This window comes from Eubalaena glacialis, chromosome 6 (assembly GCF_028564815.1).
Source record: "Eubalaena glacialis isolate mEubGla1 chromosome 6, mEubGla1.1.hap2.+ XY, whole genome shotgun sequence".
NCBI lineage: Eukaryota > Metazoa > Chordata > Mammalia > Artiodactyla > Balaenidae > Eubalaena > Eubalaena glacialis.
In genome coordinates, this window is record NC_083721.1 from 82,128,387 (window position 1) to 82,151,489 (window position 23,103).

Genomic DNA, 23,103 nt, shown 5'->3' on the forward strand with positions numbered 1-23,103 from the left:
TTTCTTAATTTATTTTTGGCTACATTGGGTCTTCGTTGCTGCGCACGGGCTTTTCTCTAATTGCGGCGAGCGGGGGCTACTCTTCGTTGTGATGCGCGGGCTTCTCATTGCGGTGGCTTCTCTTGTTGCAGAGCACGGGCTCTAGGCATGCGGGCTTCAGTAGTTGTGGCTCGTGTGCTCTAGAGCACAGGCTCAGTAGTTGTGGCCCAAGGGCTTAGTTGCTCCATGGCATGTGGGATCTTCCCAGACCAGGGCTCGAACCCATGTACCCTGCATTGGCAGGAGGATTCTTAACCACTGTGTCACCAGGGAAGTCCCAGTGTGCTTGTTCTTAACTGTTCTAAATGGATGAAATTTCCTCCCCACCACCTTTCCCCTAATCTTTATAAAACAGGGCAAAATAAATGAAAAGGCAATAGCAGCATTGGCTGCTGTATAGGCAAAGGTGGGAATGTTGCTGGAACCATACTGATGGCTAGAAGGCAGCTCCACACACACTCTGAAACAGCAGTTGCTCAACAACACTGAAACATTCACTAGCTAAAGTAACAAAAAGAGTGTAATCTGACTGTATAATGTAGAAAAGGGAAGGTTACAAAGTCAAATATATTGAAGTCACATACCACCTGAATTAGGTGCCACTTGGAGAAGCAAATGTAATTTGCAACTCTACTACTTCAAATTCATTTTCTAGGGCCAACAATAATCCTAGTTCCTAACACAAGCCGAAGACTTTTCAAACATGAGGTCAACTGAGATTGGATACATGAAAAGTGTTTTCTAAACAGTAAAGTTTCCATGTCAGATTTGATTATTCCCAAATTAAATGAGAGGGAATATACTTTCTCAAGGACAATTAGGTGGTTGTGTGACCTTGTTTCATCTACTCCAATCTCTAATATTCTTCAGGCTCCTTTCTAGAAAGTGCCATGTGTGTTTAATTGGGTATGGGGACTGGATCTTCATCACTCTTCCACAGGTTTGTGCATTCATCTTGCTTGATGGGAGGAAAACCCAACTAGCTCACAGGCCCCAAGGAGGGAAACGAGGCTGATCAAGGAAAAATGAGCAAAATGGAGATGGAAGAGACAACAGGGTAACTACACCAACAAGAAACAGGAGTCAAGAAAAAATTAACAACAAAACTGTATTTAAAAACAGACTTCTCCAGTTGGCATTTCGAATGAAATAGCTAACAATTAACTCCAACCCTTTATAATTGTGTCTTTTGCTCCTGGAGTCCTCTTGCAGCTTTAATTCTTGAAACTCAGGCGGCAGCACCAGACATAAATCCCCAAAGGGAGAGGTATTATTAAACCTTTTGCTGGTCATTCTTTTCTCAACACGAATGGACAAATTCTTAAGCCCTCTTATTCATTTCATGACGATCATTAGAAGAAAAAAAAATTAAACCAAACTTGCATATTGAAAATGAAAACAAAAACACACACAAAAAAACCCCCTGCAGATAATAAATATCGCTGATTCACTTATTTTAAAACAAAGTCCAATTTTATTCACTCTTAATATCCTTGCAGTCCATTGTATACCTTCTGCACTGATCCTTGTTTCAGCAGCTGTTTGATACCTGAGGAAAGAATGAACAAATGACTCCATTAACAAAAAAGTGACTTCCCCAGAGTTTGAAGAGCATGTTTCATGGGGAGGCTCACAAAAGGCCTCATGACAACCATGGATCTGAATTAAACAAGTAACTACCAATGTCTAACTTTATCGCATGTGGACACCCATACACGCACGTCCAAGGTGACCCCTTGTCTTTGTGTCTCAGGCACACATACCACACATACATCCCACAAAATCCGATAAGAGGCAATCGAAACGGACAGAAAGCTCTTTGGCTGTCTTCCATTCCTTCTTCTTTGTCCTCTTTCCAGTTTTGACCTCTCTCACCTTTTCCTTTTTACTTAGGACCCACTGACTGGGCCCTCTTCTCAATCAGTCATTGCAGACTTCACCCCTAAGCCTCTAATCCTTCTAATGTAGACCTCATCTTTCCTTGAACAGTAAACATTATACCCTCACCTTCTCTTGCTTCCTCTGATAACTGTTCTTTTGGAAAATCCACATCGAAAGTGATTATCAAAGAGCCCTTGATGTTGTTGTTGTCAAAGTTGGGGAGCCCTTCCCCTTTCTTCCATAGCTTGGCTCCCGGTCTGGTGATCTTATCCCGGGTAATATGTACCTGGAAAGCAAAAGGGGATGGACTGGAGCAGGACTGGTACTCTCGAAGCACAACACACAGCTTCCAGTGAGTACTGGTGCCCAGAGCTCACGTCACGGCTCAGAGCAGCAGGATGAGGGGGCAGGGGAAACATCATTAGGACAGTGCGAGCCAAAGGAAGAGATGGTTTTCGAAAAGAAAAAGAAAGACGAAACACGTAAAAAAGTAAGGCTTTTGCCAACGGAGACTGTAAAGACGAGACCGCCAAAGGCTGTGCAACCACCTCCGAGTAGCTGAGGGGTCCGTGGCGTTGTTACTGCTACACGTTCAGCAGCAGAGTTAAGAAAGATGACACAACAAAGCCTGAGCACTTAGTCCCCGTGGCTCCAAATGGCTGAAGTGGCTGAAGTAACCTCAACAGCAGCCATGTGAGGGCTTTAAAAGGACAGGAAGCGGGAGAACTGGTTTGCTTACCTTGTGACCATCCAAGTGAGCAATATCCATATCGAAGCCCACCAGAGACTCCACAAGGGAGACTGTCACGTTTGTGTATAAGTCATCTCCTCGCCTTTCAAATATTGGGTGCCTAGAACAGAACAAGGTAAAGATCATTAACTTCCAAAGTCTTTCTTCGGGAAGAGTTCAAAAAGTTTTTAGAAAAATCATGGAAAAGGATGAATGCCACTCTTTCAAGAAATAGGCATTTATTAGACACTCCTTCGTGTGTAGCATTAATCAAGACTGTAAAGTAGCCTAAGATTTATTAAACCCTAATCTTAAGGAGCTTACAATCAGCAGAAGTCAAAGCATGTAATTAAAATACAAGTAACTAGATTATGGAAAAGAGAGAAGGACAACTTCTGGCTGTGGGACTGGGGGAGAAGGGCATCAGGGACGGGTCCTGGGGGACTTCTAGAGCTGGGCTTGTAAGGCCCGATCAGCTCTGAAGCTGCAAATAAGGTGGGCGCAGGGGAGGGTGGGGATAGGGCAAGAGGGAATTCTGGCAAAGATAAGGACTTGAGAAGGTACCAGGTTTATTCAGGGAACAGCACATGTGCTAGTTTCTCTGGGAAGTGATGCAAAAGACAAGGTAGGTGAGGAATGTTGGGGAAAGATCACCGAGATTAAAGAGTGCTATGAGGGAAAAAAGTCCTTGGCACTGGGGGCCCATTTCTCCATATTTGGGTGGGAACCTCGTTTCAATGAATCCTTAGAAGCAGAAGTATCACTGGTTTCCAAAGTGGTAACAAGAGACAAGTGATAAACAAGAAAGCCTGAGTCCCAGGTAAAATTCTTATGTAAGTAGAACTGCATGTTGAAGAGAAGCCAACCAGAGAAGCTGCCCACCAGCTGCAAATTATGTCACAGAAGCTCCTTTCTATGGAAAAGTCTCCCATTCTTGGATGGGGCCGTATTTCCTCAGTTAAAATCTCTGGTCTCCTTGTCTGCCTCTCTTTCACAGCTCCTTACTCATAATATCGATGCTTTCCTCCCAACATCTTTTGGACTTGGAAGTCCTGAGTAAATAAATAAATGGACTCAATCCTAGGCTCCAACCCCAAATTTTCAGTATGGCTGTAGAGTTACACATTTAGGGTATTAAGGGCATGAAACAAAGGAAAAAGTCTGGAAGTGCCCTGGTGGCTACCCATATTTCTCTATCCTGACTCCTCTGAAAAGCAAGGGCTAAAGAGAAGGCCTCTAAACTGAGATTACTTACTTGACAACTTTGATTCGGAACCGTAAGTCTCCTGGTTCTCCATCCACATGAGGCTCACCTTGTCAGAAGAGAAGAGATTACAGCACACTGTAAGCCATGCAAGTCGAACGCTGCAAATCTATTTAGCAGTTGAGAGAATTTTCTAAAGCCACTACCTTAGGCTTTGACTGTCAAGCCTATCTGTGACAGCAGCGTGTCTACTTGGTTATATCAAGTCTCAGATTATTAGTGAGGATCACCTGGGTCTCAGACACAGCAATAAATAACTTGACCTATTTCCTAAACAAAGAATGATTCACTGGTCTCCTGAATCTGATGTTTTAAAGCTATTTTTCTTCTAGAGATTTAAATTTAACCCCAAAGTGAGGTCTGAGAGCATCATATTAATGCCAACTAGAGTTACATATCTTCTTTCATTGCTGAGTTAAAATTAATCCATTAAGTTCTGAACACTTAAACTTTGACCTAACTTAGGCTACTTGACAGTAACTTTTGGCCATGATAGTCAAAGGATAAACAGTAATACTACTGCTTAAGTGGACCAACCAGGATGCTTAAGGATGGTCATAAAAAGGCTTTCTGTGTCCTAAAACTGACTGAAGTGTGTTGGAAATGATATATGCATTTACTAGGTGGCCACGAGGTATGGGGTGAGGTGGGGGTGGGAGGTGTTCATGAGCAGGCAGAGAGCGGAAAGTTACAATAATAAAACATCAATATCAATATTTCACCTTCTCCAATAAAGGGGTACTCCATGCCATCTCTCACCCCAGGTTCAATTTCGACCTCCAGTGTTCGCTCTTCATTCACTAGTCTGAGACAAACAGCATTTAAAAGAAAAAAAAAATATATATATATATATATATATATATATAAACCAAACCCCGGATACAGATAATAAAGTTTTATCTACTCAATCAGACCTTTTTCTTGGAAGACTATCCTGTATCCCTAAATGACAAAACCACCTGATATCCATTTACACCTTCCACCTGCCAAAAGCCAGGGCAAAACTACACGTAACCATGCAACTGCTGACTCCAAAAAAGCCTGCAGGAGACTGATTGCCTTGAAGTGAGTGATCAGTAACAGAGAAAACTACTCGCACTTACATAAATGTGCACAGCATCATGTGAGGACAGCATCATGTTTATTAGAAAATCTAACAGGAGAGTTTATCCTATTTGATTTTTTTCACTGATCCCACAAATAACTGAGCTAGTTTTAATATATACAATTGAAGGTTCAACTAAATAGTTGTATTTATAACATAATCAGCAAATAGTACTTCTCTAATCTGAAATGTTAGCTGTACACATAAGATTGCTCTAAATATTCCAAGTAGGAAAAAGGAAACATTCCAAGTAGGAAAACGGAAAAATATCAACATTTTTGTTAAGTATATTCAGAAATAAAAGGCACTGCTTATTAGTTCATAACCATAAAAGGAGATATTCTGAATAGATACTTTCAGAAAAAATTAAACTGTACATTTCTTTGCTCTATCCTCTGGTAGAACATGAGGGAGAGAGAGAAGGATCGGGGAGAGGGAGGGAAAAAAATCTAGGTATGGACCACTGGCATTTTATTAGACAAATGAGATAATTAAAGTGTCCCTTAGCAGAGCAAAGAAGGTGCTTGCACTCACTTGACATTCGGGCACTCGTCGCAGACCACCTCCTGGGTCATCTGGAAGCGCCCGGGGCCCAGCTGGGTAGTCCGCATCTCCTGCCTGCAGTTGCACTTCCGTTTGCCAGGGGCCTGCCTTGCCACAGGTTTGTTTCTAACCACCTAGCAAGTACACACACAGGATCAGCTTCTCCCTTGTGTCCCACAGCCTTTGGTTTCCTCACCAGATAGGGGCTCTGCGCACCTGCCGGGGTTGGCACTTCCCCTTCTCTCCCAAGCCATCCCTCAGGGAGACCCACAGCTGAGAGAAGTCTTGGAGGAGTTACAAGTCAGCTCCCACATAGGAGCGGAGCAAATGGATCTTTAACTGACTCAAATTCTAAAGTTGGAGAAGAGAGAGGAGGGTAACAAAGAAGAGAACTGAAAGATAGTATGTATGGGATCACCTTTTCTAAGTCATGACGAAATACTACTGAGTTAAAGTAGTCCACAGAATTACTATCTCTTGAGAAATCTGAGCTGTGTAAAGCATAAGCCCTGAAGAACAACCACAGCCTTCAAAAGCTGGCATGTGGCTCCCACCCCAGGATTAGCCATGATTAACCTCATGAAAACACTTCCTTGTTTCAGGCAACTCAATCTGGCAGTGTTTTCCAGTGCTGTCTCGATTCAGATACTCTAACCCATAAGAAAAGACACAACGATCATCTCCTTGTAGCTGATTGCAATCAAACATTCTGATCCCTCTAAATCACTGGAAACTAAAATATATGAAGAAATGTACTCTTGATTTTGCCTGTTTAATTAGTCAAACACCTACTAATCACAGGGCACATGCTCATGCAGTGAGATGACATGAATGCTTGGAGAAAAATCCCTCGAAGCCTACGAACATATGCAAGCCCAGGTCAATGGAATAAATAACAATAACAGTAATTAGAGCCAACACTTTATAGCACTTAGTATGTGCCAAGCAAGGCCCTAATCACATATATTTATGAACTCATTTAATCCTCACAGCAGCTTTATGAGGTAGATGCTGCTATTATCTCCATTTTACAGAGGAAAGAATGAAAGCACAGAAAGGCTCAGTAATATGACCAAGGTCACATAACCAATGTATGGTAGAGCCAGGATTCTAAACCAGGCAGTCTAGCTCCAAACTCTGTGCTGTTAACCACTATGCTCTCTCAAGGTAATTTTTTCTTAAAAAGAACTTACCATGGGGGCATTTAAATAGCAAGGTCATATACATCCTTTACAATAATTAGATTAAAAAGGAATTTGTTTAGGAGCATGCTAACTGCAAAGAGTGATGTACATTATGTATTAGCAATGATGACAGACAACAGGTCTGCAAGGGAACATGGGAAATTAATCTTTTTACCTGGATATATGCACAAGACTTCCTAAAAGCACAGCTTGGAATTGAAAAAAACTGGAGGTAAGGGCTTCCCTGGTGGCGCAGTGGTTGAGAATCTGCCTGCTAATGCAGGGGACACGGGTTCGAGCTCTGGGCTGGGAAGATCCCACATGCCGCGGAGCAACTGGGCCCGTGAGCCACAACTACTGAGCCTGCGCGTCTGGAGCCTGTGCTCCGCAACAAGAGAGGCCGCGACAGTGAGAGGCCCGCGCACTGCGATGAAGAGTGGCCCCCGCTTGCCGCAACTAGAGAAAGCCCTCGCACAGAAACGAAGACCCAACACAATCAAAAATAAATATAAAAATAAATAAATAAGTAAAAGATTACTATTAAAAAAAAAAACAAAAAACTGGAGGTAACCTACATGCCTATTGACGCAACGTGGTCACAATGAATTTCTATTCAGCAGAATTATAGCTATAAGCAACAACATGGATGAATCCTGACAATATTAAGAGTGAGTAAAAAAGGCCAGTCTCAGAAGATAATGTATAGTATGATATCATTTTTACAAAGTCAAAAACAGTGAAAGTAAACAATATATTATTCAGGTATTCCTATATATGTAATAAAACAAACAAACACGAGTGGCAAGGGAACAATAAAGACAAAACTCAGGATATTAGACAGTTATCTGGGAAAGGAGGCAAGGGAATGGAATAGGGAAGTAGCATGTAGGTAGATGTAAGTCCTGGTATTGTTTTTTTTAGTTCTTGGGCTGAGTGATGAGTTCATGAAATAATAACAGCATATCATGAACCAAGGATTATGATTAATTCAATTCTATACACCTCCCCACCCCCGAAAAGACAGAGAAGGTACGCAGAAACCTCTTGGTTTTAGTCATAAGAACACATTCTGGAAGTCAATATGAATAGCTGTACAGTTTGGACTTACTTCTACAAAATTTCCTGCATATACTTCTTCCAAAGTGACTTCTAGATCTACAATAATATCACTTCCTCTTGGAATATTTCTGTCTTGCTGACGAGGGGTTCCTCCAAACATGAAACCAAAATCTCCAAAGAAGCTGTTGGTAAGTGTAAAATCATCAGGAAAAGAAATCAGAGTTCACCTCTTACAATTTTAGTTTTCTTCACATTGATAAAATATTGTGTCCCACCAGTGAGCAAAACTGACAGACATTTTAATACACTGGAGTCATACATCATACACAATTTTTAATTTATATAATGTCAACTATATTGCCCCTACCACAAAAAAATTTACTTTTTAATATTGTCCAGACACACAGTACAGTGTATACAGTATGCCAATGAATTCTTAATCAATGAAAAAATAATCTCTCTCAATACTGACAAATATCAGGATATAATGGAGATACTGAGAAAGGGTATGGTATATATAAATCCATGTATTGCCGAACCTAATGGTAATTTTGGACATTTGTAGTGTTCACCTTTACATGCTTTTTTAGAAACTAACTTTGGTGAAACAAGCTACTGCTTTGTACAAAAGTCTTGGATACATAATTAAACTAAAAAAGCATCAGCCTTAGTAAAACTCTGGATCTTACAGAAAAGGAAGTTCTGGTCTCATAAGACCAAAATTAATTTGTGTTAAGTAACAGAAGCGTCACTTTGAGATTACTATAAACAGTGACCTTTAATTGTATAGGAGTTCTAATCTTGATGTTAAGTTTTGGTTATTAAGAAGCCTCAGATGTTAGCATAGTGATGACAAACATACAACAACCCCAACCCCTCCAAAAAACAAAACCAAAACCCAATCTTGGTGAATGGATTCCCTGAATCTTAAATAAAAGCAGAGAGGGAGGATTTTGGTGGGGAAGGAACAAGGGCAGAGCCTTTTTTCTTTCTGGCATCCCTGGGTATCACTTCTAACTGCTAAGGGGTTCAAACAGGACACTTCCCTGGTAGGCTAAAGCAGCCAAATCAATACTGGGGAAGAGAAAGATTTCCTAATAATATTACTCGCACATCATCGTAAGTCCTGAAAATCTACTGTCACCCCCAAACACTAAATGAGGGAAGCTGTTGTAGCAACAGTGATTCTTACTTCTTTTGGGGAAGGGTTCACAAATCTGAAGAAATCTGAGAATCTGAAGAAAATTCTCTTTGAGAACCTGAAGAATCTGAAGAGAATCTGAAGAAAGCAATGCATCCTCTCCCCATAGAAATGCATATTCAAACATCTTTTTATTTATAACTTGACTTGAAACCCCAGATCAAGATCTCCTATTTCTGCATCATCAGGACATATGAAAATTCAAATGCTCAACAAAGAGGGGCTCAAAGAGCGGGAAGGAAAGATGTTTATTATTCCAGCCACTCAGCACTCCCAGAAAGCTGGGCCCAGCAAGGGATGAAGAGCCTCTAACCCAACTCCTTCCAACAATGCTGATTATCATAATCATCCCTCTCTTGTGGATAGGATGAAGAGTCAGCTTTGGGGATGAGAGTAGGAATTTCTCTCTCCGCTTACAAGAATCACTTTGCTCATTAAGTGGTTTGCAGATTCTAAGACAGCAAGGAGATCAAATGAACTGGTTTCCAACATATATCCCCCCCGACACAGTCAGGGTTGATTTAATTGATATGGTTGGCTAGATGGACATCCCTTTTAGTGCTACCTGTCTTTTCTGGACCTTTGTGAAAATAGAGGAGTATATTCCCACGGAAAGGATGATGAATGACCTCTTGGTCAAGGATCAGTTGAGTTGTACTCTTCATCGAAAGTTTCTGAACAAGGGAGCAAGGATAATTCTTTAATAATCACTAAGTGATCCATTCTCAGACACTAATACCCTGCAGATAGATAAATTACTTACTGTGAAAAAATGTCTCCATGGGAGCTCTGATGCCCATCTTTTAATCCTTCTTCACCATAAGTATCATATTGTTTCCGTTTCTCACTATCTGACAGAACCTGGGGTCAAAAGCCAGTGGAAGAAAAGATTATGAGTTGGTAATATTCAGGTAAGGTGAATTCACATTTATGTTTTTGTTTTTTTAAACTCTGATACTGTTTGTAAAATTTTAGTGGAATTCAGTTTTCATTATGTATGGTATTAAGGCATGTTTATGAAGTTATTTTCTTTATCAGACTAAATTCTTTGATCAGTGTTCATTTTGTAACTTTCCACAATGCTCAATTCATGTGTTTAATTTAAATTTATCAAAACTCACCTAGCCACATAAATATCATGTTGGAGATTAGCGACATGGCTATGAATGTGAGGGCAGTAACAGGAAAGAGGTGAGATGAATTCCTCAGGTTTACTTCCCATGCAGTTTGACTCCAGTGTTTAGGCTGTTAACCACTATGCTATATTCTCTCTCTAAACTATAAACTAGGACATGACTATGACAGATTGTCATTAGTCACAGAAGCAGTAAATTACAACAGCCATCAAGTTTGCTCAGCCCTACATGTCTATACCATAACCCCTGCACCCCACCACCACACACACATTAAGAGACTGGCAAGTCAAGGGAATCCAATGATAGGTCCAGAAAGCTCTACACTGCAATATTTTCATATTCCCTTTTCATTCTTTTGATACATGTAGAAATCCAACTGTGGAAGAATGCTGTCTGCCACATACAGCTCATAACCTCCTGAGTTTGAACTGCAAAGAGTGAAAAGGGACACTGCTCTGTGAAGGATGCTCAAGCTCAATTTCACAACTTGAAAAGACTTTCTGAAGTTTTAATGGTTTTAGAAAACTACATACTCAGTCATAGGTATATGCTTTCTCATTGGGACCATTCCATATATAGAACTAAAGACTGTAAAACAAAATAAGCTTCAATGTTCTTCAAAATTTGCCCTCCAAAAAAAAGCTTCCCATTTACTTAGAGCATTCTGAAATATATGCACACATATAACTTTGAAAATTGAATAACTTTATGTTATTTGATATTCTTAAATGTCTATTTAGATAGCAGACTGAAGGAGAAAGTTATTTCAAACCCATACTTGTGTTGGCTCAGGAAAAGTGAGGTTGGAAGTAGATGGGGCTTGTTGACTCAGCAAAAGAAAGGGAAGATCTGATTGGCATATGTAAATAGGACATACTTTTGGCTCAGGGCCTGAATGATGTGTAAGGTGCCACAGCAAAAATCTACTAACATTTAAGATACATTTAGAAGGATAAAAAGAAATTCAGTGTACAAGAGAGTGAGCATTCTTAAAAGCAAAGACACATGGGTTAGTCTAGAAGTGACCAGAGTACTCAACTAAAGCCACTGTGATAGACCAGGTGAGAAAAAAATAGTTTGGTAAATATCCTAAAAAAAAAGCCACTTTGGGGAAGTAGAAATGGGCAGAGTTAACTTTAAAAAACAGAACAAAACAAAACTCATTATTATGTGATCTGGATTTCCAACATTTTCACTTTCAAGTCTACTTCTCTGTTCCTGTCTTGGCAAAGAAATGAACCCCACATTTGGGTCCATAAGAAACACCATTTCAAAACCCCAAAACAAAGACTATTTTTTTAAGTCAGCTTCTTTTTGGACATAGGAGGCTTCTGTAATAACTACCCCCAAATTACCCTTAAAGTTACCTATTACCATTCACTTACTCCTCACTTTTCTTCTGTCTAAGGAATGCAACTTTATTCCATAGTCTTGGAAACTTTTATTATTAAAAGAAAAAAAGGAGTTTCTTAGTTGATTGGCCAACGAACCAGAGTCTCAACTAATTAAAATGCCAGTAGTAATCCCAGCTCAGTAGAGAAGACAGATTTGTATTCACAAAAGACTCTTCAACTTTACTGGGATTCTGATTTGTGAACACTAATTTATCTAAGGACCAAAGGCAGGCAATCAAGTGAATGATACAAAGAAAAAAGAAAATTTGAACTAGTGACCAGAAATGTTCTTAAGAGTTAAACTGCAATGTCATGAATGATCTATGTATAGCCTTGCCTAGGTCATAGCTAAAGAACATGGTAGAGTCTTTAAAGAGCATGGTAAATTCTTAGCAACAGTTTCCCCAGAAAATATTTTTGATTATTGGGTTCCTAGCAAGCAAGGGGAATACTCATGGGAAACACAGTGCGAAATATGGAATCCATATTATCAACAAGACAGAAAATGTTACATACAGTAATTTAGGAGGGTCCACCAACCCTCTCAAGTTTATTTGTGGGCCCGAGGTTAGGAATTTCGGTCCTACAGGTGTTGAGAGAAGAAAGGGAAACTCCATTAGTTCTAGGTTTCACCTGGGTATAAGTCACTATTTTGGTTCATTCACTTCTTTAACCTAGGAGGCCTTGGGATCCCTTCCTTCTGGGTTTTTTCCACTAAAATATTTTTCAGATTTGTTTTCAGTCTTCTCACTATACAGGGATTTAATTTGAATTCAGAAGTTGTAGCTCTCTGACTTTTGGAGTCAAATTATTTTTTTCTGTGCCCTTTTAGAAAATGTGAATAAATGGTGACTAGAATTGATAACACTGTATTGTATAACTGAAATTTGCTAAGAAAGCAGAGCTTAAATGTTCTCACCAAAACAATAAATATATGAGGTGATGGATTAACTAGATGGGCGAAATCCTTTCACAATGTATATGTGTACCAAGTAATCACAATATATACTTTAAATATCTTACAATTTTATTTGTCAATTACATCTCAATAAAGCTGAAAAGAAAAAGTATAACCACAGATCTCTTATTCTATTTCTAGGGGAAAGGTGAATTGCAACACACACAAAACAGCTAACTCCTAAATTAATACATATGAAAGATTATCAGTAACTTATTTGTAAAATTTTTTCACCATAGTGTTGAAAGGTTCTGTGTATAATGGTTTTTCAAATAGTAAAAAGATTATTAAACATTCAGTAAATGTTCCTCTGTGTTGTTAAAAATGAAAAAAAAAAAAAATGGTAATAAGAATATGCCCAGCTCTACTATATTTCATGGTGTCCTAATGAAGATTAAATGAGATGATACACATGAAAGTATTTTGACCTCTAGATTACAGGTTGCAAATTCAAACTACAGCTGTGTTTTCTTTGATCTGCACGTAAAAGAAAATTTTAAATTGAATTAGTTACCAACATTTTACAACCAGGAGAATTTACCAAAAAATCAGGATTTCCACTCCTCTTGAAAAATTAAATGATCTGGCCACACTGTTTGCAAATACAGTGTTTGCATCTGTATATGGCAAAAACTGGCTGGTGTTGAATAACAGCTGTTGCCTTGAAATGGGGCAAGAAGTCTTCAGCTTGTCACAGTCCTCTTCAATCCCTACTGATTCCTAACATGGAGGTAGAATATCCACTCTCCTGTTTTATCTTATACCTGCCCTGCATGTTATCTGCCTGGTCCACATGGGCACATGTGGATTTGCAATCCTCGTTTAGATTTTATTTCTGTTTCTGGCTCCAACTCCAAAACGGACTGATTGATCATCAATCTACTTATTAACCTACCGATCCTATTTTCTTTCATTCATCTTTTTCAACATTACTCTCCTTAATAAGACAAATACTAATATGAAAAGGGCAGGAAGTAGCACCTACTAACATTAATGTACAATATAGCATCAAGTGCTACGTTTATCTATTGTCAATTTTTTTTTTAAAAGTGACCTGAAAAATGGGAGTGTTACTCAGCGTTACATGGTTTTTTCTGTATCTGTAGGTTTTATTCATACTTTATCCTTTTTCCTGACTCACCTCATAAGCAGCACCCAGATCCTGGAATTTCTCCTGCGCTCGAGGATCATCAGGATTCCGGTCAGGATGAAGCTGCAGGGCTAGTTTCCTGTAGGCCTTTTTAATATCCTTTATAGAGGCACTGCGAGGCACCCCTAAGATCTTATAGAAATCTCGCCTGAAGTTGGGGGAGAGGGAGAAGATACTTCATTAAAGAGTTAATACATTACATTTTTAAAAGTGAAATTTTTTCCCTTTACATTTAGGTTTGTGTCTGAGCAAAGAGGTAGGAAAATGAAGGTACCCACGTGACACACGAAAAAGAATGACTAAAAAGAGAACACACCAGAATTTGTAATGAGTCTCATACTGAAGTAATCACAATGAGAGGCTATGTACTTTTTGAACAATACTAGAATTATTCAAAATACCTCTGGCATTCTTCTCTTAGAACTACTTTTAGTCAAGAATATCATTTTCTTATTTTATGGTCACACATCATTTTCAACCAAGAACTGTATAATCAAATTGACTCTCTTTTTTCTCCCCTATTACTGACTTCAAATGACTTTTGACTGCTTCCAAAGGTCAAATAATCTCAAAGGATGAATTTATTTGTGCAAAAAGATTATGTCAGAGATGTTCTTTACTCAAAAAGATTATGTCACAGAAATGTTCTAACAGTAGCACTCTTGGAATGTTAAAGATGAAGTGACTGAGGTTAACTTCAGAGGTTAACACAGGTTAAGTCAAAGCCCAAATAAGAAGCTTGAAGAGAGAGTAACACCCATTTGAATGTATGAGTTGTGAAGTTTTTTGCTGAGAGAGAAAATTTCAATTTTGCAGTCATTACTAGTAGTTACACTAGTTTGTCTAGGTCAAGTCTTAATTAGAGACAGCTGCTGGAACCCATATGCAGGCGCCTATAAGTCTCAGCAGCTGCATATATGTACATGGCATGAGCTAGGAGATAAAGTGGAGATCCACTGACCTCCTTGCCAGGAACTATGTTGGTACCAAATTAATTGTAAAGGGAATCTTTGCAGGAAGGGCCAATGGGAAGACAGAATAAGACTAACAAACTTTCAGGGCAGGGACCATAGCCAGCCCATAGAAGACACCAATAAATATTCGTTGAATGAAATGAATAAGTAAGCATGCTCACAAAAGTCTATTCCTTTTGCCAGAGTCACTTTAGCCAGCAGAAATTATTCTGAAAATGCATTCTCTCAACCAAAGGGATGGGAAAGTTGTTCACAGGGAGATGATGTAGTAATGATGGTAATTTTAAAATGCAGCGGGGAAAAATGCATTGGGGTATCAAGATCCACGTAATATATGACAGAACTTTTTAAAAAAATGTATTTCATAAGCTCTTAGTCACACTTCAGGAAAATCATTTAATCATTTTATGTATAAATTTTAAAAATTATCACTGACAAGGGGTTCCATGAGTATTATTTAGGTGCTTTATCGCCACACCCCAAAAATCTGCAAAAACTTGACATCTCTTGAGACAAGAACTAAATAAATCAAAAGGTTCACTAATGTTAATGACAAAAGAGCTAGCTATATAAAAAATGAGGCTTAGGATATACTTAATATAAAAATGGTTAAGTAACAGCTGAGAAAAATACAGGGAAAAGATGGCTGGCATAACTCAGCATCAACATGACGGTTCCCAAGAGGATCCTTTATGAAAAACTGAAGTTTATAGCTACAGTACTAACAGTATTTATCCTGACATCTTTTTTAAACAACTTAAGGTACCCATTGCTTTAAGTGCAAAAAGTACTAACAAAAACATGTTAAAAAACCCAATAAAGCATTACCTAGAAGAAGTTAATTTTTATTTTAGAAATTTAATATGTTTCACAAGAAAAAAAAAACCAACAAAGTTGAAGCATATATGCACAGGGAAAAAACTTTTAAGAGAATAACAAGTACTTAAAGTTTAAAGCTCTGCTAGGTAGTGCTTTCTCCATTCAGAGCAACCTATAAATTTGTCAAAAGCTAAGAATTTACTATTCCCCACATTCTAAAATGTGAGCCTGGCATATCATACCCTGTGGTCAGCAAGCCTATACGATAGTGGATCTTATTAAAGGCCAGAGAATCTCAAGAGTTCAGGTAGTCCTACTTCCTTCAAACAGGTGGCACATTATCATCCTCATATCATAGATGAGAATTGAAATGTTCCTTCAAGGTCACATAATTCGTAAGTGGGGTGGGTGGGGGTGGGTGGGCTAGAATCCCAGTCTACTACCTATTGGTGTAGTAGTGGAAATGTTTTTTCCCCCGCTCATAATACCATTCAGCTTCCTAAGAATGCTCCATGGAGAGACAGTGAGGCATGATGACAACTCAGGCTCAGTATCTCAAGAAGCTGAGAAGTACAAGGGCTCTCCCAAGGGTCTGCCTTGCTCCCTCAATCCAACTTCCTTCAGTCCCAGCATGGCTTCCCTAACCTGTCCTCCCCACTTCCTCACTTGGCCTGGCATCATAACCCACCCACTTTAATGTCAGCCCAATGGCTTGTTGCAGGCTCAACATTGGATCGTCCGCTTCTGCAGCTCAGCAGCCCCCTCACCCCACGTTGCTTTTGGCACTGCATCCAACCCTCACTTCTCTAGGCAAATCTAGCTCTAGGGCTTCTGGGTCTAAGCCCCTCACCCGTGTCACCCACTGCTCTCCTCTCCACCCCACAAGCCTGGCCCACGCTACCCATTCCTCCGCTCCACCGCCTCACCACAGCAACGCCCCTCTCCACTCCCCCAGTCTGAATGCCCCCTCCTCCCTCAAGCCTCCTCCCCAGCCAAGACTGACTTAAGGGCCCCGTGCCCGCGGATGCCAGTTCCTTACCCGGCGATCACGGCCCCGATGAGGTACAGCAGCAACAGGCAGAACGTGCCCAGGTTCTGCGGGGCCATGGTCTCTCTCTGCGGGCTCCTGACCCCCGCACTCTTCACAGCCTCCGCCGCCGCCGCGTCGGCTCGCCAGCCCACCCGGCCCTGAGACGCCGCCTCAGGCCGGTATCTCCGACTTAGTCAGGAGCGACAGCTAGCTCGCCCCCTCCTCTACCAGTCCACTTCCCGGGAGTCCCGAGTCCCGGCAAGAGAAGCACCCAGCGGGCCAGAGCCAATCGCTGCTCGGGACATCACACGCGGCCGGCGCCTCACAGCCAATCAGCGCAGTACACTTCACCTCCGAGGCGGTGAGGCCGGCCAGTTAGGCTTCGGAACTACAGCCGCAGCTCGCGGCCAATTAGAAGGGGAAACGTCAGAGAATCGTGCCGCCGCAGGAATCCGCTCAGCCCTGGCACCTGCGAGTCGCAGGAAATTACGTAAAGATTGGTGGTGGGGAAAGGGTTCCAAGAGCCGGCATCGCGGTACACAAAGTTTCCCTCCGCCCGCCTCCTTGGACTCTCCACCAATCACGGGGCTCCTCCTCCAGCACTGACCAATTGCGGGAGGGAGGTTTTATCTTGGTTACGAGTCTCGGAATTTCATTCATATAGAGCTAGGCGCTGTACGCCGGGGAGGAAGGACGCGGGCGAAATGGGCGGGGACAATGACTCCACGCCAACGGTACGGCTGATGCACAGCTTAGATCATATTTTATCTTCTAACAAACCCAGGAGAAAATTGTCTCGGTTTCGCAAAGAAGAGGCCTGATGAGGAGTGGCCCTGGAAGCAGACTTAGGTTTGGATTCAGCTTCCACCACTTCCTAGCGGTGAGAACATGCTCCCTCACCGCTCCCAGTCTGAGACTAAGCTGCTTTATCTACAAACCTGAGGCAAAGCATTTACTGGTAGTGTTGTGAAATTTTAGTAGGAGAAAATCTGTAAACCGTCTAGCACAGCGTCTGGCACATAGTAGGCACGCAAAGAATAATAAATATTACAGTTAAGAAGAGAGCGGATCCCCCCCCCCAATTTTTGCTCATTTCAGTAATTGAACCACCTAGTTGTTCACTACAAAACTTTAGGTGTCTTCCTTGATTCTCTCCTGTATCCCCTATCCAAATCTTTACCTTTAAACCATATCTTGAATCTGTCCACTATTCTACATCTCCACTACCTGTCCGGGCTAAGTCACATCATCTCCCACCTGGCAAGGGCTTCCTAACTGGTCTCCCTGCCTCCACTCGTAAAATCTTAGTATCTTTTTTTCACCCCGTCCCTTCCCCCTGCCATGATTTTTTACAAACATGTCAGATCATATAATTTGTCTGCTTAAAAGCCTCGAATGGCTTTTCATTGCACTTGCAATACGATCCCAAGTCTTTATACTAGCTGATAGAAACATTATTTCTCAATAAAGCTGGGGAAAAAGAACAAAAATCTTATATGATCTGTACCCTCACCTAGTATACTCCTTACCACGTTCCAATAAAAGTGGTTTCTTTTCTCTTTTTTGAATACGCCAAGCTCAAGCTGTTCTAGCTGTTCTCTGCCTGAAACGCTCTTTCCTCAGATCCTAACATGGGTGACTCCTTTTTACACTCAGATAACAGCTTAAATTCACCACCTCATAGAAGACTTCCCTGACCAACCAATCAAAATTAGCCCCTACTGAGTCTCTATTCTTACAGTGTGCTATTTTATTATTTCCATCCCTGCCCCCCCCCCCACTCACACACACTGGAATGCCACTTTCATGAAAGCATGAATCTGGACTGTTTTGTTCACAGCTGTCTAGAACAGCAACTTAGAACAGAGCTTGTGACAGAGACAAAGTCGCTTCGACTGTGATCTTCGTGTGCTGGCTTCTTATTCTTCAGGCCTCAGCTCAGATTCGGCACTCACCCCTTCCCCAAATTTCATAGCACTTACTAACATCTGAAATTATTCTATTTTATTTTCCTAATGTATTATCTATTCTCCCTATTAAAATATACACTCCAAGAAAGCAAGAACCTTATCTGTTTTGTTCACTGCTGTAATCCTAGTGCCTAGCACTGTGCCAGACACAGTACAGAGGTAAGAGGTAGATCAGGTTACTGCTTTCAGGAAGATGCCTACTAGGGGAGAGAGGCCACATAAAAGAGGAACTAAATTGCATTTTATAGTCTTATTTACCTTTGTATCTCCCACACCTAGAGAGGCCAAAAACGAACTAAGAAAGCAGGAAATGACCTTTCCTCTAAGATCAGGAACAAGACAAGGATGTCCACTCTCACCATTATTATTCAACATAGTTTTGGAAGTCCTAGCCATGGCAATCAGAGAAGAAAAATAAATAAAAGGAATACAAATTGGAAAAGAAGAAGTAAAACTGTCACTGTTTGCAGATGACATGATACTATACATAGAGAATCCTAAAGATGCTACCAGAAAACTACTAGAGCTAATCAATGAATTTGGTAAAGTTGCAGGATACAAAATTAATGCACAGAAATCTCTTGCATTCCTATACACTAAAGATGAAAAATCTGAAAGAGAAATTAAGGAAACACTCCCATTTACCATTGCAACAAAAAGAATAAAATACCTAGGAATAACCCTACCTAGGGAGACAAAAGACCTGTATGCAGAAAACTATAAGACACTGATGAAAGAAATTAAAGATGATACCAACAGATGGAGAGATATACCATGTTCTTGGATTGGAAGAATCAATATTGTGAAAATGACTATACTACCCAAAGCAATCTACAGATTCAATGCAATCCCTATCAAATTACCAATGGCATTTTTTATGGAACTAGAACAAAAAATCTTAAAATTTGTATGGAGACACAAAAGACCCCGAATAGCCAAAGCAGTCTTGAGGGAAAAAAACGGAGCTGGAGGAATCAGACTCCCTGATTTCAGACTATACTACAAAGCTACAGTAATCAAGACACTATGGTACTGGCACAAAAACAGAAACATAGATCAATGGAACAAGATAGAAAGCCCAGAGATAAACCCACGCACCTATGGTCAACTAATCTATGACAAAGGAGGCAAGGATATACAATGGAGAAAAGACAGTCTCTTCAATAAGTGGTGCTGGGAAAACTGGACAGCTACATGTAAAAGAATGAAATTAGAACACTTCCTAACACCATACACAAAAATAAACTCAAAATGGTTTAGAGACCTAAATGTAAGACCGGACACTATAAAACTCTTAGAGGAAAACATAGGAAGAACACTCTTTGACATAAATCACAGCAAGATCTTTTTTGATCCACCTCCTAGAGTAATGGAAATAAAAACAAAAATAAACAAATGGAACTTAATGAAACTTAAAAGCTTTTGCACAGCAAAGGAAACCATAAACAGGACGAAAAGACAACCCTCAGAATGGGAGAAAATATTTGCAAACGAATCAACGGACAAAGGATTAATCTCCAAAATATATAAACAGCTCATTCAGCTCAATATTAAAGAAACAAACACCCCAATCCAAAAATGGGCAGAAGACCTAAATAGACATTTCTCCAAAGAAGACATACAGACGGCCAAGAAGCACATGAAAAGATGCTCAACATCACTAATTATTAGAGAAATGCAAATCAAAACTACAATGAGGTATCACCTCACACCAATTAGAATGGGCATCATCAGAAAATCTACAAACAACAAATGCTGGAGAGGGTGTGGAGAAAAGGGAACCCTCTTGCACTGTTGGTGGGAATGTAAATTGATACAGCCACTATGGAGAACAATATGGAGGTTCCTTAAAAAACTAAAAATAGAATTACCATATGACCCAGCAATCCCACTACTGGGCATATACCCAGAGAAAACTGTAATTCAAAAAGACACATGCACCCGAATGTTCATTGCAGCACTATTTACAATAGCCAGGTCATGGAAGCAACCTAAATGCCCATCAACAGACGAATGGATAAAGAAGTTGTGGTACATATATACAATGGAATATTACTCAGCCATAAAAAGGAACGAAATTGAGTCATTTGTTGAGACGTGGATGAATCTAGAGACTGTCATACAGAGTGAAGTAAGTCAGAAAGAGAAAAACAAATATTGTATATTAACGCATGTATGTGGAACCTAGAAAAATGGTACAGATGAGCCGGTTTGCAGGGCAGAAGTTGAGACACAGATGTAGAGAACAGACATATGGACACCAAGGGGGGAAAACTGCGGTGGGGTGGGGATAGTGGTGTGCTGAATTGGGCGATTGGGATTGACATGTATACACTGATGTGTATAAAACTGATGACTAATAAGAACCTGCAGTATAAACAAACAAACAAAACAACTAATACTAAACTTTCATTGGGTTATTTGTATGGAAATATGTTAATATAAATGTTTCAGACATTACATGAAATTTCTAAAAATCTTATATGTTCTGGTATAATGTTATAAGTCATAATCCTAGTTATTACTTTAAAATGTATATCTCAGAAATAACTAATTTTCTTGTCAACTGCATTATTATGAACTTTCATCAAATCTTTAACCGTGGTCATTTTTAAGTCTTTTGTCATTTACAGACAGTTCTGGGTGTACTCTGATGCTTTTGTAAATATGTTCCTATAAAAGGGTTTCATCTTCAGGAAATTCATGGAAAAGACTGACAAGTACAGGTTTCTGGTACCTGACTGTACTGCTGAACTGAATGAATAAGCATTTTCAGAACTCTAATGAAAAACTGATGAGCTCATAAAAGTGCTAACAAAAGATCAAGATGAAAAAAAAAATTTTAATTACATGGGACTGAGTGAACTGATGAGGATGAGTATAATTTTTGTGACTTTCTGGTTGAATTTAAAAAAAGAAAAAATCCCACAAGAACTCAGAGGCAAAGAATATACAAATCAATTTTCACTGCAAAGTAAAGGAGCTGTTGCAGTGGAGGATTACTGGACTGAATGTCAATATTATGACATAGTATGAGTGTGTTTCATGTTTGGTAATTGCAATCATTGTTGCTTTTGTTGTGGTCATCCATGTACAATGCTTGGTGTCAGTCAGTCTATTTATCTCTTGTAAAAATAAAATACAGTGTGTGTGAAAACAAAAAACAAAAAAACAAAAAAACAAAAAAAAAAACAACCCAATCCAAAAATGGGCAGAAGACCTAAATAGACATCTTTCCAAAGAAGACATACAGATGGCCAAGAAGCACATGAAAAGCTGCTCAACATCACTAATTATTAGAGAAATGCAAATCAAAACTACAATGAGGTATCACCTCACACCAATTAGAATGGGCATCATCAGAAAATCTACAAACAACAAATGCTGGAGAGGGTGTGGAGAAAAGGGAACCCTCTTGCACTGTTGGTGGGAATGTAAATTGATACAGCCACTATGGAGAACAATATGGAGGTTCCTTAAAAAACTAAAAATAGAATTACCATATGACCCAGCAATCCCACTACTGGGCATATACCCAGAGAAAACCGTAATTCAAAAAGACACATGCACCCGAATGTTCATTGCAGCACTATTTACAATAGCCAGGTCATGGAAGCAACCTAAATGCCCATCGACAGATGAATGGATAAAGAAGATGTGGTACATATATACAATGGAATATTGCTCAGCCATAAAAAGGAACGAAATTGGGTCATTTGTTGAGACGTGAATGGATCTAGAGACTGTCATACAGAGTGAAGTAAGTCAGAAAGAGAAAAACAAATATCGTATATTAACGCATATATGTGGAATCTAGAAAAATGGTACAGGTGAACCGGTTTGCAGGGCAGAAATTGAGACACAGATGTAGAGAACAAACGTATGGACACCAAGGGGGGAAAGCTGCGGGGGGGTGCGGGTGGTGGTGTGATGAATTGGGCGATTGGGATTGACATGTATACACTGATGTGTATAAAATTGATGACTAATAAGAACCTGCTGTATAAAATAATAAATTAAATTAAATTAAAAAATTAAAAAAAAAAGAAAGCAGGAAATGAACAAAAATCATAAAATGGAGTTTTAGAGGAAGGAGTGATGTTCCTATGCTGGGTGAAATCCAAAAAAGCTTCCTGAAGGCGGTAACATGGAGGAAAAGCTAACAGTTAAGGAGCTAACCCTGGTGGCTCTCGCTTCAGACAGCCTGGGTTTGTGTCTTAGCTCGGTCTCTGTGTTACTTTCACCTCTCTAAGCCCTCATCAGTAAAACAAATGTACTTAACTTGGAGGGCTCTTAGGAAGACTGAGATAAGATACGTAAAGGTGCTTTCTTTAATCGGTGCCCAGCCCACAGTAAGCATTCTATAAATGTAAACTGTCATTATCATTATTGTTACTGATTAAAGCGTGCTGACCTTACCAGCAGCTAGTGGCTGACCACAGCTCTGTGGAGCAATGGAAAACTTCCTAATACCCTGAGTAGAAAGGCGCGACACCACAGAGCGGCCGAGTCTGGCTCCACATTCCAGCATCAAGAACTCTCAGCCTCAGCCAACTGTTTCCCAAACCGCGGAAGAAGTACCGGGTCGCTCTAGCAACGTTGTCCTCCAGCTCTCGGTGGTGCGAGGCCTTGCGCTTGCGCAGTGGGTGAGCGGCGGGCGCGGGCC

At 40.2% G+C, this 23,103-nt stretch overlaps 1 protein-coding gene across 1 annotated transcript; it reads right to left on the reverse strand.

The window, feature by feature from the left end:
• Positions 1-1,490: 1,490 nt before the first annotated feature.
• On the reverse strand, positions 1,491-16,747 carry DNAJB11 (DnaJ heat shock protein family (Hsp40) member B11). Its single transcript, XM_061193300.1, has 10 exons — positions 16,477-16,747; positions 13,636-13,792; positions 9,770-9,867; positions 7,855-7,987; positions 5,554-5,696; positions 4,637-4,719; positions 3,906-3,963; positions 2,660-2,771; positions 2,047-2,206; positions 1,491-1,588 (listed from the first exon to the last, which is right to left on the reverse strand). Exons 1-10 carry the CDS (start codon positions 16,542-16,544, stop codon positions 1,524-1,526), a joined length of 1,077 nt encoding a protein of 358 aa, XP_061049283.1. The 5' UTR covers positions 16,545-16,747; the 3' UTR covers positions 1,491-1,523.
• Positions 16,748-23,103: the final 6,356 nt, after the last annotated feature.

Bases quoted from the DNA above. Each gene is read 5' to 3' on its own strand.
- DNAJB11 (XM_061193300.1), bottom strand. From the start codon at position 16,544: ATGGCCCCGCAGAACCTGGGCACGTTCTGCCTGTTGCTGCTGTACCTC. The intron at 5,697-7,854 runs GTAAGTCCAAAC...TGTACTTGCTAG, and splicing joins ATGCAGGAAATTTTGTAGAA to GTGGTTAGAAACAAACCTGT. The intron at 2,207-2,659 runs GTAAGCAAACCA...TTTGCTTTCCAG, and splicing joins CTCACTTGGATGGTCACAAG to GTACATATTACCCGGGATAA.